General features: G+C 39.0%; 2 protein-coding genes across 2 annotated transcripts; one reads left to right on the top strand and one right to left on the bottom strand.

Moving 5' to 3' along the window:
- Nucleotides 1-1973: 1973 nt before the first annotated feature.
- Nucleotides 1974-3296, top strand: LOC100892875 (alpha-(1,3)-fucosyltransferase 6). The gene has a single exon (XM_030985029.1). The coding sequence runs from the start codon at nt 1983-1985 to the stop codon at nt 3240-3242; it is 1260 nt and encodes a 419-aa protein (XP_030840889.1). The 5' UTR covers nt 1974-1982; the 3' UTR covers nt 3243-3296.
- Nucleotides 3297-5989: 2693 nt separating this feature from the next.
- LOC592077 (enoyl-CoA delta isomerase 1, mitochondrial) lies at nt 5990-18917 on the bottom strand. The gene is made up of 8 exons (XM_791618.5): nt 18816-18917; nt 15807-15938; nt 13585-13712; nt 12446-12592; nt 10990-11088; nt 10094-10175; nt 9232-9348; nt 5990-7628 (listed from the first exon to the last, which is right to left on the bottom strand). Exons 1-8 carry the CDS (start codon nt 18838-18840, stop codon nt 7468-7470), a joined length of 891 nt encoding a protein of 296 aa, XP_796711.2. The 5' UTR covers nt 18841-18917; the 3' UTR covers nt 5990-7467.
- Nucleotides 18918-20569: the final 1652 nt, after the last annotated feature.

Below are 20569 nucleotides of genomic sequence, written 5' to 3'. Positions count from 1 at the left end.
TGGCAAGATATTAATCCATATGTGCCATTCCAATCTCCACCTAGATGTAAATGGGTACCTGGCAGTCGACGGGATAATCATAGTGGCAGGGCCATTAAGAAGCACATAACAAACCAATGAGGCTTCCCTTGGTGAACAAATATTTATCATTATTCATGTATTTTTGTTATGGAAATAAAACAAATATAAAAGCAATAGGGGTGGGAGTGGCAGAAATAATATTTTTAGATTGGTCAGCCTTAAAACCCAAGAACAACAACAAGTAGATACTGGGGTGTGTGAGGCAAAAATGAGAGTGCTCTTTCAATATCATAATGCAGATCTTTGCATTTCTATTTATTGATCATACAGAAAACAAAATAAAAGAGGCAATAGTTGAAAAATATGGCAAAACCTGGACTTTCCTATTCCCCCTATACCTTCCCTCGTGTAGATAATTAGACATCCTGTATTTGTGTGTAGCGCCTATGTGTGTTGTGTCACTTACTTGTTTTCCCTTTATCTCTTAATCTTGTTTTGTCACAAATTGATGACAGAGGTACATAGAGCGAGTTGACTATCAATGTTATATCCAGTGGCTTTCAAATGGGAGACAAGGGCACCTGCCCCGGCGGCACTTGGAGGGGGCCCAAAAAAAGCAAAAGAGAGGAGGCCCAACGTAACTGTAAAAGAGAAAAAGAGAATGGGGATTTGATTTGATTTGATTTGATTTATTGGTTAAAAGGAAGAAAAGTCACATCCCTTAAGGATTATGTAGAAATTGAGCTTTTGAGGTTGTAAAATGCAAATATATTCTGAAGTATTTATATTTCATTGTGATGACGAATTCATGAAGGTGTCTTTTTAATTCGTTCCCTTCAATTGCTTGTACAATTAGGCCTATGCAATATGTTTGGAAGGGCCACTATGTCATTGCTTGCTCGAGGCTCTGAAATACCTGGATACGCGACAGACTGTATCCACTCTTCTTTCTAGTCTGTAGCTGCTGTAGCACCGTTTGATCGAAGTAGTTTTCTATTGTCCTTCCTATTTACATTCTTAAAAAATTGGCGTTAACAAAATAGAGAGTTATCATCATTCATATTTTGTGATTCTACTCAGCAAATTGCTATACTAAAGCAACACAAAAATTGCCAAATACAAACCGGCATATTTTCTTTCTTGACAATTTTTTTTTGAAGACAAAATTGATTGCTGTGTTCAAATTAAAAGTGATAGCATTCGCTAAGGAGCAAATTTGTAAATCTATGAAATCGACGTTCAATTCACTTTTTTTTTTACCACAGGTTATTTTGGACATGGAAATTCTAACGCTACGTCGGAAGGGAAACTCGAGGCGAGTCCTTTGGATAGTGCTGGTCCTTGTGGCATATGTATTTGCGCTTAACCTGATATACCTGGAAACTCAGTCACTCCATCAAGGAACCGGACAACCTGAAAATGACATGTTTTTGGTTCACGAGTCCGATCGGATCCTCCCTGTGCGGCATCGGGACCCAGTGAGCTCCCACGGTGACAAGATCCCGTCAGGATCAGTACTAACCCGTGACGACAAGGTGGATGAAGGCATCCCTCTTGGTGACATCCAATTGCGAGACCGGCGTGAAGGCGTGCAGAAAGACCATCGTGGTCTCGTCCGAAGCGATACTCAAAGAAGACCGACTGAACTACTCGGCCCTAAGGAGACGATTAAAGTCCATCTACCCATGCAAGAAGGGAATGATGTTGATGGCAGAATAAACAAAAAGAGGAAGCAACACGGAGATGTTTCGGCTGGCGACACCAAAGTCAATGCAAGTGCTAGTTTGTCAGCAAGAAGGACCGAAGGGAAACCTCAAAGTCGAAGAAATGGCACAAATCGGAGAGAGCTGAGAAAGCGCGTAATCAACTTAAGGCGAGCGAGAAGATACAATAACACCTTGAAAGAACCTGTTAATGGACTAAGTACAAACAATGGACACAGACAGAACTTGTTTCGAAACATGCTAAAGGGCAACGTGCCATCAGAAGGCATGGAGGTAGTGAATATTGCCAATAAAACTGCTATGAAAAGTATGACAGGTGTACACTCCCATAACCAAGGTGGAAACGCAAACTTATCAAATATGAATGCTGTACAGTTTCGTAGTAAGTGTACCCGATTAATAACTTTATATACACCTAATGTTACACCCTTCGGATACTGGCCAGAGTATAGCGATCTAAAACGGTTGTTCGAAGATGGCCAACGCTTTTCGGGCAACATCGAATCTTCGCCGACAGGGTATGTCGTATGTCCAGACCAGCCCTGCGATATCAACCTCATACCAACCAATGATGATACTATCCTTGCTGCGAGCGATGCTACCCTACTGAACTTGGCCCCGCTCTTGGTAAGACCTAACGCGAGCAAAATTTCGGAGCGACTTTTGAACACTCTGCCAAAGAAAGTGAAGATAGTATTTTACGCAATGGAGAGTGCCAACATGATGACTTTTTGGGATAATTCTGTAAGGGATATTCAGTTCCACTATTCTATGACGTATCATTCTTCAAGTGATGTGGTTCACCCGTACGGACGGTACGTCCAAGGTAGCCCCATGGATAGCCCTGATCAACCCGTGAACTATACGGAAGGAAAGACCAAGATATTGGCATGGATGGCCAGCAATTGTAACTTTACATTTTGGCCGCGATACGAGTGGGTGTCGAGGCTTCAAGAATTCATCCATGTCGACATACACGGCAGATGCGGTCAGGCGACCTGTCTGCCAAGGTTCTCAAAGAAATGCGTCAACCTGATGAAATCGTATAAGTTTTACTTGGCGTTGGAGAACACCCAATGCGACGATTACATGACGGAGAAATTCTGGGATAACTGTCTTCTGAACGGCGTAGTCCCCGTCGTGTACGGCGGTCGGAGGGAGACGTACGAGAAAATCGCTCCGCCCGGTTCCTTCATCTACGCTGCGGATTTCGCTAGACCCAAAGATCTTGCCGACTACTTGATTAAGCTTGATAAGGACGACGAGCGATACAGCGGATTCTTCGCGTGGCGAAAGTACGGTCGGGTCGAGAAGATTTATCCGAATCTTCGACCGACGGCGTTTTGTGATTTGCTGCCGTTGCTATCTCCGCGAGAAAACGAACGAGTTCCTATTAAACGTGTCGGAGATACGAAGTACTTTTTAGGATGTCGGGAGGATAAAGATGCGCGGTTCATTGAACGAGGAGATATAAATAATTGGTCACCTTGGAAATAACTTACAAGATGATATCTCGAAAGTCTTTGCGACCGTGTGACTTGCAGCCTTTTCACACACAGCTAAAATTCTATAAACATGATTAGTATAAACGTGTTTAAACTAATCACCTGAACATACGACATCATTCACACACAGAAATTTCGGTGCGATCGTTAATCGTTTCGTGATTAACTACTGCTCGTAAAATGCGCAGTAGTGCCATTGCGCATTGAAGGTCATGTCATATCAATCAAAGCGCACGCTCCATTCAGTTTAAACACGTCTGAAACACGTTTAAACACGAATAAACTTTCACACATAAAATGTCAAGCTCTCTATAGATACGAACTTTGTATCTGCAGCCTGCTTTTAGGGGCGTATGGATCGCGACTTCGTATCTAACCCAATATCGTATAAACGATGTTCACACTGGGAAAATTTTCTATAAACATGTTTAAAACTGTTGAGTGAAACACGTTTATACTAATCATCTCTAGATTCGATGAATTTTAGCTGTGTGTGAAATGGCTTATAGAAGAGGCAGCTATATTAGAATATAGATGGGGATGAAAAAAACTGAAGAACTTGCCTGAGACATGAATTCCGTTTCAAAGCCTCGAAATTTTCAAACAGCTGCTCATTCCTGAAGTGCAATACAACTTTCATGACTAGTCGATTTCATGAAAGAAGAACAAAAAATGCAGAAAATGGAAAAGATGCGTAAAGCCTGACCAACAATAACTGAAAGATTGAAAGTTCATCAGGTGTCTCAAGTTGTCGAATATGTATTATGATCGCAATGTATCTTGTTTTTTTGTTTTGTTTTTGTTTTTACCTGAATCGGTCTTTCAAAAATTCTTTCAAATCGTTTTCTTGGGTTACTTTTCAAATGGGCTGTGCAAAATATGTAGTATGGATAGTATGAGTAACATGGACACGGGCTGCAAAAAAAAAACAAAACTGAAGAGTCTTTACTATCCTTGAAATTTACAAAAAATAAATAAGCTGACATTTTGTGTACAAAATAAATTAAAGTAATGGAATTGTGTACTACGCAAAATTGCATTTGTTAATTCCAGCTATACTACCATCCCTTTGGAAAATACGACAAAATAAAAAATAAGATTAATTTTTCCAATAAATTCCACACATCACTTATATATCTTGCCAAGTGGCTTACTTCGAACCATCGGATCAACCCGTTTGGTCGGGTGACCCTAACTTTTGTGAAAACATGCCCCTTTTTCCAGAAGTGTCGGGGTAATGTTTGTGAAATAAAACCCCTCTCATCTTTGACGGTTCCTTAAATTATGAGAGAAAGCAGAAGATTCGCTGTACTGTTCTCGACTCTTAATCCTTATCTGAATCCAGTTCCCCCTCCCGCGCTAAACGCGGAAGCTTTGACGTTTCATCGAATTATTATAGAAAGAAGACGATTTGTTGTACCGTTCTCGACTCTTAACCCTAATTGTCTGAATTCAGTTTCCCCCTCTCGCGCGAAGCGCAGAAGCTTTGACGTTTCATTAAATTATGAGAGAAAGCAGACGATTCGTTGTACTGTTCTCGACTCTTAATCCTTGTCTGAATTCAGTTTCCCTTTAATTTTTAGAGAAAGAATACGATTGGTTGTTCCGTTCTCGACTCTCAATCTTTGTCTGAATTCAGATTCCCCCCTTCCTGCGCGAAGCGTGGAAACTTTGACGTTTCATTGAATTATTATAGAAAGAAGACGGATCGTTGTACCAGTTCGCGACTCTTAACCCTAATTATCTGAATTCAGTTCTCCACCTCCCGCGCAAAGCGTGGAAACTTTGACGTGTCCTTTAAATATTAGAGAAAGAAGCAATTCGTTGTACCATCCTTGTTTAAATTTAGTTTCCCCAAAATTTGTAAACCTCTGATTTTTGTAAAAAAAAAACAATTTGTACTTTATTTGAAATGTATATGTAACATGAGAAATATGAAAATAAATGAAATGAAATGAAAAAATTCGTCACAGCATTTCAAACATCTGCATTGATATAGTACACGAGGATCGAGCACGAATACCGACACAGCTGACCCGACACAGCAACATATTTATGCGTGTCTTTCTTGCTTCCTCGACGAGACGACTCCACCCAACAACGCCCCCTCTCTTTTACTCCCATCCCTCCTCCCTCAGGCTCTTACCTCCCCCCCCACCCTCTCTCCTCTCTTTCACCACCCCCCCTCGTTTCTTTTGTTTCCTTTTTCTCTATTTAAGTACTTTTCCCCCTTCCTTTTCTCCTTTCCTTTCTTTTCCTCTCCTCCCTCTTTTTTCTCCCTTCTTTCTTCTCACTTTCCTTTCTTTCCTTTCTTTTCTTTCCCTTTCCCTCTCTTTCTTCCCGACGGCAGCGCAATTTTACCGACAATATCCCGACAGATGGGGGTGTCGCACCACCCCCCCCCCCTCCCCTAGAGACGCCCCTGGGTCTGGTCCAATTCACCCGACACTTAGTGAAAACCCTACGGCAAATCTACGGAAGGTCGCGCATCTTCACATGATCTTCCGCTTACATTTCACAAAATTCTGTCGTGGTGTAGCGCGACCACCCGATCGGACGCGTTGATTCAAAGCAAGCCTACAATTATTTCCTAATGCTGAAACAACATGTCTTCCTAAAAAAAAATGAGGGCATAATTTCAGCAAATATTTGCCCAGGTGCATATTAAGCGGAAATCGTGTGTCCATAAATGATAGATAGCATGAAAATAACAAAACGTGTTGATGTGAGCATCAAGTGTTTGCTTTGCAATAAATCTCTTTATTAAATTGTCATAGGTTTGGAGTCATATAAGATACATTATATCATAATCAACCTCCAAAAATCAGCTCTCACAGTCATAGCCCACGTTTGAATTAAAGGAACAAAAAAACAGATGTTTCAGAAGTATTTTTCCACCGCTTCTGGAATTACCAATATTTGTGCATCCAAGGACAGTCATGTAGTCTTATTGTAGTTAACATATAATTTCATATTTCTAGATGAAAAATCATTTCCCTGTAATTAGGTGTCAACACTTTTGCTTACTTGCTTTAATAGCTCGCTTACAAAATTTAGAAACTGGAAAATTGATATTCAGCCAGAGGACATAAGCTCTCATGTGAAATCATCTTTGCGAGGGAGTGTCACCTCATGCTATCAGCTTTCCCTTTCGTTTATGCAGACACAAAAGTTCATGTAAAGAGAGGAAAGTCATAGGTACCTAGGGACTCTGAAGAAAACTTATTAAGTTAATTAAGCAAATTTTGCATCTGTATCCTTAGTGGGCACCTTATTGGTCAGGAATTTGCAATGTTCATTTTGTAGAAGAAACTAGTCACCCTTTTTTGTTCTTCTTCTTCTTAATTTCATAATTTAATGAAGACAGGAAATTTTGAAATTGTGGGAATATAAAATTCATCACACAGCGTTTTCAGGTTCATAAACCAAACATGAAAAATAATGCGAAACCCTGCTATCACTCTCAACCATGACTAACGGCAAATAACACAGACATATCATCTTAAGAGAGCCAGTAAGGCATTACCTGTGTGTCACAAGAGTTAACACCCTTCTGGGTCCATACCAATGATATATTGTCTGTTGAGAGCCAGAAGGGCATTAACTCTGAGTAAAAACACATGATTTAATGCCTTTTAGGCTCCAAACAGACAGAAAGGTGTAATATGAACCATAAAAGTAATGCCCATGTAACCTATCAATCATAATCAATACAAAAATGTAAATCAATCAGTTTTTGATGTAATTCTCCCACAAATTGAAGAAATGTAACAGAACAATGTCCCTGATGACATAGAATATGGCACCGAACAAAGTGGCTATAGCGTGACAGAACTTTTCTGAATTATTAAAAGTTGATCATAAAGGAAATCATGTAATCCCATTTGTATTTGTGTTAACAAAACATCAAGAAAGAATTTTTGAATATTTTTTTATATCGTGATAATATGGCTTATGGGTGGATAATTCATAAAATTCATAACATTCATAGGGTGCTTCCAGTATCATGTGCTTCCCGATATACAATACCTTTAATGGATATATCAATGTGTACCGGTAAGGAATGCTTGCTGCTCAACTTTAAATAATTTAAGCATCATGATTTCTCATGACAAATAAAGTTAACAAATTTGAATAACATATACAAATAAAAAGCCAAGATTTGATCTGAGGACCAACGTAAATTACCAAATATCGAAATTGGACACAATTATAATCTATTTTTTCTTGAGCTTTTCCATGTAACTCCCTAGATGCTTTTGGACGGCTTCCATCTGAATGAAGTTGGTGAACATGTTGATGTCGTCCTCTCTGATGTCTCTGAGTTTGGTGAGGGTGGACTCACGGATCATACGTTTAGAAGCCATCCTCGCTACACCTAAACGTAGAATAGAAAACAAAGATTGGAATGAAAACCCATTAATGGTATGAAATCCACTGCTTTGTATTCTCAGGTAAAGCACTATTACATGGTATCATCATCATCATCATCATCATCATCAATTAATTATTATTCATTATCATCATCATCATCATCAATTTATTATTATTATTCATTATCATCATCATCCTCATCATCATCAATCAATTATTTATTATCATTATTATTATATCATCCTCACTATCATCCTCACCACAGCCATCACCATCACATCATTATCATCATCATCATCCACATCAATATTTATCATCATTATCACACACTTTTGAGAGTGTGTTTGTAGTTTTTTTTTTAGTCGGGTCTTGAGAGATCTCAAGTGTTTTTATCGAGACTTTGAGGTCCCAGACCAGGATCGAACCTGAGACATCTACTCATGTTCTGTTTCATCTAACTATTGTTGTTTTTAGAACATGTATTTAATGGACGGATCCGGGGGGGGGGGGGGAGCACAGGGCCCCCCCCCCCCCCCCCCCCCCCGGCCAACCAAAAATATGTTAAAATCAGCCCGAATTCGCCAAAAATGTATTGCCAAACAGGGATGTGCCCCCCCGACCAAAAAAAAAAAAAAAAAAGGAAAATTAATGTCCCCCCCCCCTCGCTTTTTCAGTGGGTGGCTGAGTTGTTGCCATTTTTTGTGGGGACCAAAAATCAAATCAAAAAAAAAAAAAAAAAGGAAAATTAATGTCCCCCCCCCCCCCCCTCGCTTTTTCAGTGGGTGGCTGAGTTGTTGCCATTTTTTGTGGGGACCAAAAATCAAATATATATGTCCTCTTACCCCCCGCGTGCCCCCCCCCCGTGTGCCCCCGGGAAGAAATTCCTGGATCCATGATCGCTTATTGCTTGAATATCCAACAATACACCTTTCTTTCATTTTCATATTTCAAATAATTGGAAACATTGATAGAGTTTTATCACACACAAAATAGTGAATTGAAGACGATTCCTGCTCCCCATTTTGCTCCCTATTTTTCCTTTACGGTACTTCTCTCCCTTTCTGGGTTTTACTTTTGCCTGATATTCATTAATTCCTTTTTAATATTCATGTGTTCCTGATGTGTTTCATGATCTTGAAGTATTGTTCAATAATGAATTGTAAATATGTTTTTTAATCAAATATTTGTAAATCATGCATGCAATTCAGCCTTCAGCTGCAATATGTTGATGAATAAATACCGTACCTTTCCTTACCTATAATCTTCATCATCATCATCATCATCATCATCATCATCATCCATTCATTATGACACCCAGGCAAACAAACAATGACGTCTAGATCTTTACAACTAAAAGACGAGTGAATTAATTATTAATCAATATGCCTTTAACAAAAAATAGAAGCAAATATTGGCATATATAACATTATACCCACTCTATCATGTCCAAGAGGCAAGCAAATATCATCACACCTAGCTTATACTGATGATTATAATTTTTTTTTTTTTTAATTATTAAAAAAAAAAATCTTACAAATACAAAACTTGGTTGATTGGAAGCACGCCATTTTCTATAATGAGCTGGAAGACTGTGATAGCGTCCCTACCTGGTATTTTGATCCATTTCTGTATCTCCTCTCTGGCCTGGTCAACAACGTTCTCAAGAGGTACTACTTGATCGATCAGACCAACATTCAGGGCTTCATCAGGCTTGTACAAAAGACCTGTCAGGTAAAAAAAAGGCAGAAGATAACTCAAAGGTAATATTCAATAATAATAATATAATGTTGTTAGTTCTTGTATAGAGCTCATATCTGTCAGACTAGATGCTCCCCCTTTAGCATGGCTCCCATTTTGGTACCCATGCTAAGTTTTAAAGGATGAATTCCTGCCAGGTACCCATTTACCTCACCTGGGTTAAATGAGGCAAATGTGGCAAATGTAAAGTAATCTTTTGCCAAAGGTGCTGTGGCAGGGATTTGAACCCTGTACTTTGTGGATCACAGTCCAAAGACTTATCAACTAGACCACAACACCTCTAGACTAATGGAAGAAAGAAAGAAATATTGGAAGAGAATTTGTTGAATTTGGGGTAATAAATGCTCTCTTTACATGTGCCAGATAGTTAACCGCGTCCGCCGTCATAAGAGGGGAAGGACATCATTTTTTGTCCCTCACTGTACACGAATCCATGAATGAGAATTGAAGTTGTGCATATATCTGTGTGCAAAACATTGCTTTTTCTAAATTACTCTGCAACATTCTGATCGTATCTTCCAAGTCTTTTGTGTGACGTTATATGCTTTGAATTTTAGCAATAAATATTTAAAAGAAAGAAGAAGAAAAAAAAGAGAAAAAAAGAGAGAGAAAAAAAAAAAAAAAAAAAAAAAAAAATCAGATTTGAGAGTTTCAAAATAAAGGACATCTTGGCATCCTGCCCCTTTTAAAGTAAAATTACATGAAGCTTACCTAGCCCTAACGCCCTCTCTGTTTCCCTCTGGCCAATCGTATTCTGCATTGTATCTTTGAACCAAAACGGTGCCACAATACCCTGTGATAAAACAGAAAATAAAGATTCTCACGGCCGCGAAACTGATAAAAACATGAGGTACAAATATACGAATTTACTTTTGTTGGCTGTTACAACAGCGTATACAATTCAGAACAGTTCGATTTGACCAAGCTGTTCGAAAAATAGGTACAGCTAGTATTCAGAGAAATATATGTTTGACAGTATCCGCACGAGGTCAAATAAGAATTATCTTTGGGAGCTTCGGTAAGATCCCTATGTGAAGGCTATTTCATTGACAATTTCTTCCACCGCAGTGATATACATGTAGTTACATTTTTCTTATGATTATACAAATAATATTCATTTAGAAATTTGAGTTCTACATCTATTCTTCTACATAGGAGATTTTAACGATGAGTTTATGAGATGAATGGAATTTTAAAGAAGAGAAAATCTTTTGGACTCTTTTATAAGTCGATAAAGAATTTTAGATATCACTGATCTCGCAGGCGTGCATTTACATTATCTACTGGTATTCTTTTTTCCTTCTTTTAATACCCTCGTTAAAGTTCTACTTAAATAAAGAGAAGCAAACAAGGAAAAAATATAAGATTTGTGAGGTTGCAGTGCAAAAATTTGGGCGGTGTGTGTTTCGTACGACACATATTTTTCCCCAGATATTTCTGTTCAAAATGAAAAATAATTTGACATTACCACTATTCAAGAACAAATCATTATTCAATGATCCTAAGAAGAGATTTTCATTTTTAGACGGAAGAAATGGTTTAATGTCATAGATGTCATACGGGAAACAATGCATGGACATGGTTTCATTGAAAGAAAGCAAAGTTACCAAGTTGACTTCGTTGAGGCCCATGGTGAAAGGCCCTTCAGCCATTATCCGGTGGTCACATGACATAGCTATTGCGCATCCTCCTGCAGGGGAATGACCCTACATTGGAGAGAGAGAGAGAATGCAGGGTTTTGAATAATAATAATAATGACACTATGAATGATGGTAGTACTGCTAATATTATAACTATGTGTACTAGTACTACTACTACTACTACTACTACTACTACTACTACTACTACAGTCAAACCTGCTTTAGTGACCACCTGTCTACAAAAACCAAATTTCTTGTTTCCCTTGAAAATGGTTTCTCATTTAATCATGCACTGAAGGAACCTGTCTACAAAGACCACTTTTTGTGTTTCCCTTGGGCGGTCGCTATAGACAGGTTTGACTGTACTCCTACAACCCTGAATCCTACTACTATTACTACTTTTGCTACCACCACCACCACTAACACTATCCTACTACTACTACAGTCAAATCTGTCTACAGCGACCGCCCAAGGGAAACAAACAACGTGCTTGTTATAGACAGGTGGTTGTTGTAGACAGGTTCCTTTAGTACATGTTTCAATGAGAGACCATTTTCAAGGGAAACAAGAAATATGCTTGGTGTAGACAGGTGGTCTTTGTAGACAGGTGGTCACTAAAGCAGGTTTGACTGTACTACTAATAACAATAACAACAATTAAGATCGCAATGATATTATCATCATTATTTCAGCTGCACGTTATTTGTCCATTTTTCAAATTTTTCAAAGTCATTTCTCTACTGCTCATGCTAGAAAGACCCCCATCAAGATGGCAAGTATACCATAAAAGGGCATGCACACTAAGAAGAATCTTCTGCGCAGGACACATACTCCAAAATTGCTCCATTGTCAACATGCTACATGAAACAAATTCCTAACTTTAAACCTGATCACTCAACCCAACGCTTCACCTAATCTAGCCACTTAACCTAAACCTAACCTCACACCCAGTTGCGACGACCCTAAAACTAACCCTACCATTTTGACAAAATGAAAATAGCAAACAGAGCAATCGTCGCCAGAGCATATTCAATTCAATTCAATTCATATTTATTTCCAACAGTAAGATAAACAAAGATATTACATTTTTTTCATACATAATTCATTTTTTTCTGGTAACTGTGCACATAATAAAATTATTACAAGAAATTCTTAATTTCTAAGGAATGGGGGGATCCACTAAAAAGCAGTGCTTGTAGTTTGTGGAACCCAAGGAAAAAAAATATAATTGTTTCAAATTTTGCCTACAAAGACTTGGAAAACACAATACAACATAACACAACAACAAGGAGAAGTAAAACAGATAAGAAGAAGGAAAAGGGAAAAGGGGAAAAAGGGAAGAAGGAAGAAGCAGACAAATCATGACCGAAAAAGAGGTAGTTATATTGGTGATTCTTGTTGGAGTGTGTGAAAGCTCATCCTACCGTAACTGCAGCCACTGTAGCCAGCCTGCTGTCGTAGAGGGTCAGCCAGAAGTCTTGGAGGCTACGCCAGAAGCGGTCCGTCGATTCTGGACTTTTCTGGTACATCTCAGTTATGTCCAGTCCCGCCGAGAAGATCTTTGGACATGCCTGGAAGGTGAGAAGACAAGGGGAGGGGTGAGGGGGAGAGGGGTAAGAATCAGTGATGTAGGTCTTGAGACTGTCCAAATGCCCATTTTTATACGGTCTATGTCTCGGACCTACATGTAGATGTCACAGTCTCAATCTTGGTCTAAAGAATCAGCGTTGTAGGTCTTGAGACTGTCCCGAGGCCCATTTTGATAGGGTCTTGGTCTCAATCTTGGTCTAAAGAATCAGCGTTGTAGGTCTTGAGACTGTCCCGAGGCCCATTTTGATAGGGTCTCGGTCTCAATCTTGGTCTAAAGAATCAGCGTTGTAGGTCTTGAGACTGTCCGGAGAGTGGAGACCCATTTTTATATGGTCTCTGTCTCGGACCTAGATGTCTCGGTCTCGATCTTGGTCTGCGACCTCGAAGTCTCAATAAAAACATGTGAGATTTCTCAAGTCCCAACTGAAAAGAAAACTACAAACACACTCTCGAGAAGTTTGGTAAGACCTGGTGAGGTCAGGTGTCAGTTGTATTAGGTCACACTTCTGTTACTACATACTCATTTTAAAACAAACAACCCTAGATGATAACTTAATTTTGATAAGGTCCCGGTCTTGGTCTCGGATGGGAAATTCTCGTTCTCAAACTTGGACCATGAGGTTTTAACTACAATACTGGTAAGAATTTATGATTTTCTCCTTATAAGTAATTCCAAAATAAATTCTGTACATATGAACCTAATCTGTGCAACAAAGTTAATTAATTTTTTTAGTAGAATAAATATCTATGTAAAGAAATATGCCTATTCATCCAGCTAAAAAAAACGGCTTCCTCTTTAACCTGAGTGGTCTTTACATTCAAAATGTTACTATTTTTTGTATGTCTATGATTTAAAACGGTCGGTATTACAGAAACCCGTTCATAAGGCCTACCTTCATGTACCTTAACTAATAGGCCCGTATTCTACTAGAATCTTTTATACAACAATTAGAATGTGTGTGACTGCACTCACTGATGTAATGATAAGACCCTGCATATGCCTGTCACTCTCGAGCTCTTCGATATTAGCTGTCAGTTCTTGGAGGAATTCTGTGTTCAGACTGTTGACTGGAGGACGGTTCATGTGTAGGACAGCATATCCTGAAATAAATGAAATAGAGTTTACACTTTAGGGTTTGTTCACACAAGGCAGTAAAGCATCTCACAATAATTTGTTCAGACAGTTGACTAGTAGAGGATGATTCATGTGTAGGACAGCATATCCTGAAATAAATGAAATAGAGTTTACATTTAGGGTTTGTTCATGCAAGGAAGTAATCCATCTTACAATTATGTGTTCAAACTTTTGACTGGAGGACGATTCATGTGTAGGACAGCATATCCTGAAATAAATGATAATAGAATTTAAAATTAGGGTTTGTTCACACAAGGAAGTAAAACATCTCACAATTATGTGTTCAGACAGTTGACTGTAGGACGATTCATGTGTAGGACAGCATATCCTGAAATAAACGATAATATAATTTACACTTAGGTTTTGTTCATGCAAGGAAGTAATCCATCTCACAATTATGTGTTCAGGCTTTTGACTGGAGGACGAATCATGGGTAGGACAGCATATCCTGAAATAAATGAAATAGAGTTTACACTTAGGGTTTGTTCATACAAGGAAGTAATCCATCTCAAATTTTGTGTTAAGACAGTTGACTAGTAGAGGACGGTTCATGTGTAGGACAGCATATCCTAAAACAAATGATAATATAGTTTACACTTAGGTTTTGTTCACACAAGGAAGTAAAACATCTCACAATAATTTGTTCAGACAGTTGACTGGAGGACGATTCATGTTTAGGACAGCATATCCTGCAATAAATGAAATAGAGTGTACACTTTGGGCTTGTTCACACAAGGCAGAAAACTATCTCACAAATCATTGATCAGGCTGTCGACTAGAGGAGGATTCAAGTGTAGGACAGCATATATATACATGTACTTAAATACCAAACCAAATGTTCTTTGTTCACACAAGGAAGGAAACCACCTCATTAATAAAAATGGCCCAGCAGAAAAATTAAACGTACAGAAAGATTCCATTTTCCATCCTGGCCATACAGCAATATTCTTTTAAATATCAATTGTAGGCCAGCTTGCAAACTGAATATGATCACTGAATACTGAAGTTGTTTGCAACATCACCCCTAACTTCTTTCATCCACTTCTACCACACTACTGTCCTCGGGAATCAATAAGATAAAAAAAAAAAGATTAAATGTCATGTCTTTCAAAAAGTGCGGACATTCACTGAATTAAAAGGTTAAGATAAATTAACCTCTTTTAAATTTTTACAAAATTCACTGGTCCAAAGTTATAATTCTAGGATAGCAATTTTGTTCTTTTAAATCTGGCCAGCACTGTCTCCATTACATCTTTGTCTTTGTGCCACTAAGACATCAATGACTACCTCGTTCTTTGTCCATGTTGACCGGTCCAGAATTAAAAGGTTAGGAAATATCAATTTCTGCTCGGTTAACTTTGGCCAACACCATCTCTATCAACTCCTTGCACCACTAAAGCGATCATTACTTTTTCCTTTGTTGAACTTGAATGGTCCAGAAATAGAATAATAGAATGTGATAAACATTTTTGCTCATCAACTTTTGCCAGCACTGTCTCTGTGAACTCTTTGTCAACTTTGTGCTAATGTGACAGCATGACCTTGTTCTATGTCAAACTTAACTGGTCAAAAATTATGAATGTAATCTTCATTTTAACTGGTTTAAATTTTACCGACATCATCCTCCACTAAAGCCCACTGCACACTATACTATCTTCCTGCAATCTGATTTTCAAAATTTCATTTTTTAAATATTATTTTTGGATATCAACCTTCATCTTTATGCTCTCGGTTCTAAATAATCATAAGACTTCTTACAACTGAAATTTTAGTGCATTGAAGCCTTCTAGTCAGAATTACAGCAGATTGGCTTCAAATTGTAGACGGTCGCAGTAATGGTACAACCTCTCTATGACTATGAGCGGATTTAGCTTTTTCTCCTTCAAAGAAGCTTTAAATCCATTGAAATTTAGATTATAATAAATCATATGCCTATTCAGATCATCGATCATTTGGACTTAAGAACTTTAAATGACATCAAATGCTATTACAAATTCTTAACAAATTTGATCGTAGCCAGATCATGTAGTGTGCGATGGACTTAGGACATCATTAATTACCTTGCTCTTTGTCTACCTTGACCAGTCCAGCGTCACTGCTAAACAGCCTGGAGAGGGTCTGGCTAGCTGGGGCACCATTCCTGGACAGATGTGATGCTGCCGAAGACCTCTGGGCATGGTGCACACAGGGTCCTATACAAAATGAATAAACTGAACATTACTAGGTCTGCAAAGATAAAGATCAAATTAGAAACTTTCACTAGATGGTCAAAATTTTGGCATGGATTTATGATACCCGGTAGGCCTAGAGGTGCACAGGCCAAGTTCCAGTGGGAAACTCTATCCCTTCTACTTGTAAGGCAATCTTCCATATTCTTCTTCTTCTTCTGGATAATCTGCCTCCTTAAATACTGAAGATTATTGCAGATGTTTATATACAGGGGTGTCCAGGCGGACCACTACACCAGGGTTTCCCCCATACACTTATATGAATAGTGCAGCAGGTTCTCACTTCTCAACGTGCAAAGGTGGTGACTCTTCTCTACACAGGACCTCCATTTAACATCCTTTCCGATGGACCGAGTGTTTTCCATTTAACATAGCCTGCATCTATAAAACAAGGGGAGGGGGCACGGGGAGGGGGACGGGACGGGCACACACAGCGCAAGTTCCAGTCATCCTCCTGGGTGGGATTCCAACCAGAGATCTTTGGTTTGACAGGCAGATGCTTTACCGACTAAGCCAACTAGCCAATTCGCCTCCTCTAAATTGGAGACTTTCTACTTACAAAATGACAAAAGATACAAGACAATTTTCCCATCAAAATGTTTGCACTACTTGGACTTGGAGTTCAAAACTTCATTTGTTTTGTCTGTGAAGCATTGAAAAACGCGTCAGGGTCAGACTGGGGAAAAAAAGGGAAAAAAGGTAGTAATTGCTAGACTAAAAACTGGCCGACCGCCCCGAGGCCTTCGCTAGCTCCTCGCATGGGTTTGTGTACATGTACGTATATCGCATGCACGTAGCTAGACAGCAATAACCATCTGATTTGGGTCATTTCTTTAATAAAACTGACATTTGTTGTCATTCCCCAATACAGATGGCAACCCAGAGATCTTGTACCGTGCGGGTAAATTAGAGCCACAGCGGAACAGCTTTTCGTTTCCGACATTTCTCCCCCGATTTTCTTTATTTAGATCTAATTTTCTGATTTCTATAAAATCAGATGTAAATTAGGTCGGTATGTCATTTGTCCTAATTACAGTTTTCAAAATTTGATAACTTAATATTAAATAAATAATTTACGGACTTACTTATATGAATTATCCAATTTGTATCTCAGAACCGCGAAGCAGTACGTTCATGCATTCAAAATATTACCCGGCGGCCGATATATTTCCGGGTCCACCTACCAAAACATAGCCAATGGCCAATCAGAGCACTCGTTTCGTGGGAGTTCGTTGGTCAAGCCGGGCCGACTCGTATGTAGCTACGGTAGCTATTGGACGTTCTAGCACGTAGCATGCATGCAGGCCGTCTATCACGTTGCTTCACGCGCATGCGCAATTTTGAAATGTACATTTAACGTACGCTATACCCTTGCCTGTGCGCTTGCACGCCGAGTCATGAAAATGTCATGCATAGCTGATCTTTGAACTTGGCATCTCTGTACTTCAGGTTGTGGTCGTGTCTTCCAAAGTATGTAGCAGCGATGGTGATGGATCTTGTAGAGAAGGGCCAGGGTGCATTGGTCGAGGATTCAACGTGTGTGAAGCGTGTCCCACCTAGAGCTGCCCCAACGGCCGTGAATGGGAGACGTTTCCAAAATAGGCTACCAAAACTTGTATTGTTACGTGCAAAACTTGCAAAGCCAAGCCCAAGCCCAAGGCCTCTCATTTTTAACTATTCTGAGTCTTCAAATATAAAGTAGCATCATCTCTACTACTAGAGTAAAGTACCCGGTTTTCGGCCACTTAAGACAAAATCCTATTTATTGGACTCTTTACTTCCTATTTATTATCATTTCTTGTTCAAATCATGAAGCAAATATTATTATTATTTAAACAAAAAAAGAATCCCCAAAAAAAATCACGAATTGCCATGACAATATTCATTTCAATTTTCACTGTTTTGGAGCCGGTTATCGGCCGAGCGTTTCAGTTTACGGCCGCATGTACAAAGTCAATAGGAAGCGCTCGCGCGCGCCGTGCGTTTCTGCGCTGATGTATAGCACAAGCGGGCGGAGCAGGTATCCCACGCCGGAGCTCCCGGGTGCTCGCCTGGCCGAATACAGGCACAGCGGTGATCGGAAGTTGGAATCTGAATTAGACAGACATATCGTGTGTGCGTCGCGGTGTGCGGCTGCATTGATTTAATACATGCGATGAGATACTTTTGAGCTTGCGACCAGCACAAAATCGGGCTCTATATCTGAAAAATACTTGAAATAAAGCTCATTTTATGGTACCCATATTTCTTACATACACGCGTAAGAAACTCGATTTTTCAGATTTGGGTAGCGGGACCGCCGATTACATCGCTAAAATGTGATATTTTAGGATATATTTTTCATTGCAAATGTGGTTCTTCAGTGACACTGGCATGGTATGGTATGTGTGGGATATGTGTTATGCTATTATGCGATGTATTTTAAAGTGATTTTACCATGTATCCAACCAATTGGCCGAAAACCGGAGCTGACCGATTACCGGGTACTTTACTCTACTAGATCTAGTACTAGACCTATGTCATTTTGAGTGTTGTTCACATAGATCTACATGAAAATACTGTAGAACAATAACGAGGTTAATAATATGCTCAATGCAAGGAAAAGGCGATCGTCTAAACTTGACTTTGTACTGACCTTCTTGTGACATTCATAAATCACCGTCTTCAATTTATTGTGCGAAATGGCTCAAGGAAAGTCAATAGGTGGGCCCTCACAATCAGTTTGGGTTATTCGTGGAGATATCTTTTCTTTAAAAAAACAATTAATTACTTAAAACATCTCAGATATTTGTAAACTAGTATCACGCAATATGGTATAACTTGTGGTTTTGTCATACTTACTGATGAAACGGGAGAGGAAAGACATATTTTCACTGGCCCAGCTCAGTACCTAAAATAAAGTTCTAGCAGAAAGCTGTGCAATATCAATCAACAGATGGCGCTACAGCTGATATCATGTCCTCCGCTTGCCTCACATCGCTTCCGTCGCACATGTACAGTGGGGCCAGGGATCGGAGGAACCCTTTTTTTCTTGCCCAATTGAAAGCTAATACATTGAAGAATGCCACAGTAAAATATCTAATTCCGGTATGCACAATAAGGATATAAATTCACTCCTTCAAACAGCAAAATCCTACATATACACAGTTTTAGTGCAAAAGTGACTTATTTTATAAATCTTTCAAATTTGGAAATTGTAATGAATTATTCTGATACCCCAAATTGTCTTGAGAATTGAGAAATGTCTTTATTACTTGAATGTCCACTGAGTATTGATGAAGTTAATACTATGTTACAAAATATGAAAAACAATAAATCCCCTAGGCAATTAAAATTCTACCATTTCTTTTGGGCAGATGTGAACCATTTTATGGTAAAGTAATTGAACCATGCCCCGAACCATGCTTTGATTATACTGTTTTCACACTGGCAATATTTTGCTTAACCCCGTACTATAGCCTAGGTGGGGTTAAATGCTCTTTTCACACTGAATATTTTACATTAATGATTCATTGCTGAAATTCCAAATAGTTGATGATAAACATTGTAAATTTTGTTACAGCAGTGAAGAGATAATTATGCATTTGTTGTTACTGCCGATATGCAAACATAAAATGGTCAAAACTTGAACAATGGTTTCTCAGTAAGACCAACTTAAAGGCCAAACTCACAAAACAAAATGAATTGTTTCGCTTGAAAGGAGGTCATAACAACGCTTTCAATTTAATTTTAATTATTGTAAGAAAAGAAATCTATTCAGCCAAATATCGGATACCACTGTTTGAACTTTTAGCTGTTAAACTTAATATAATATCAGGCGCGGATCCAGGATTTTCCAATAGGGGGGGCCGGAAATTCGAAATTCGCGCAGACCGTTATATAAACTTACCAATACTGACAAGGTCATATTAGAAGCACTGTACTTTAATAGTGTATTGGTACCTACAAACGGGCACAATTATTTTGGAAAGGGGACATGCTCACGTCACATCTCTTGTCCGATATCAACATTCCCCGTTTTCAAGTTATGCTCGCGCGCAATTTTTTTTTGACATTTCCATCAGTGGGGGCTGAAGCCTCTTGCCCTAATATCTATTTCCTGGTTTAATAATTTGGCGAGTGAGCGAAGCGAGTGAGCGGAAATTTGAGCTTATGTATGTTGTGAAAAGTGTTAATTGTCACCAAAATATACGAGATAAGATATAACAAATGCATATTGGTAATTTTTAAATTTTCGGGGAAAGAGAGGCTGCAACACCATCACGCATTAACTGCAGGTGTTTTGAAATCAAATCAGACTCCCCAAAAAATTGTTAACCAAAACGCACGAATCCAGTTTCAAAAATCCAAAAAAATGTCAGCTTCAGAGGGGGGCACATCACCCATCAGACTCCCTCTAAAAGTATTAACCGAATCGCACGAATCTAGGTATAAAAAAAAAATCAGCTTCAGAGCTAGAGAGGAACCCCCCCCCCACACACACACACACCCTGTGCGCGCCAGCGTGAAATTAACGCTGGCGCTAATGCGTAAGCAGGGGCGGAGGAGCTATTTCCAAAGTGGAAAGCACCAACAAAAAAGGGCACCTACAAAGC

The sequence above is a fragment of the Strongylocentrotus purpuratus genome, unplaced genomic scaffold (genome assembly GCF_000002235.5).
Source record: "Strongylocentrotus purpuratus isolate Spur 01 unplaced genomic scaffold, Spur_5.0 spur5_scaffold_14, whole genome shotgun sequence".
In the NCBI taxonomy this organism is placed as follows: domain Eukaryota; kingdom Metazoa; phylum Echinodermata; class Echinoidea; order Camarodonta; family Strongylocentrotidae; genus Strongylocentrotus; species Strongylocentrotus purpuratus.
Note: the sequence above shows the minus strand (reverse complement) of the source record. Positions and strands in the feature narration are given on the sequence as shown.

Excerpts from the sequence above, each read along its gene's own strand:
- LOC100892875 (XM_030985029.1), top strand. The coding sequence starts at position 1,983 with ATGCTAAAGGGCAACGTGCCATCAGAAGGCATGGAGGTAGTGAATATT.
- LOC592077 (XM_791618.5), bottom strand. The coding sequence starts at position 18,840 with ATGTCTTTCCTCTCCCGTTTCATCA. Across the intron at positions 11,089-12,445 it reads CTACAGTGGCTGCAGTTACG|GGTCATTCCCCTGCAGGAGG; the intron begins GTAGGATGAGCT and ends TCTCCAATGTAG. Across the intron at positions 9,349-10,093 it reads AGAGAGGGCGTTAGGGCTAG|GTCTTTTGTACAAGCCTGAT; the intron begins GTAAGCTTCATG and ends TTTACCTGACAG.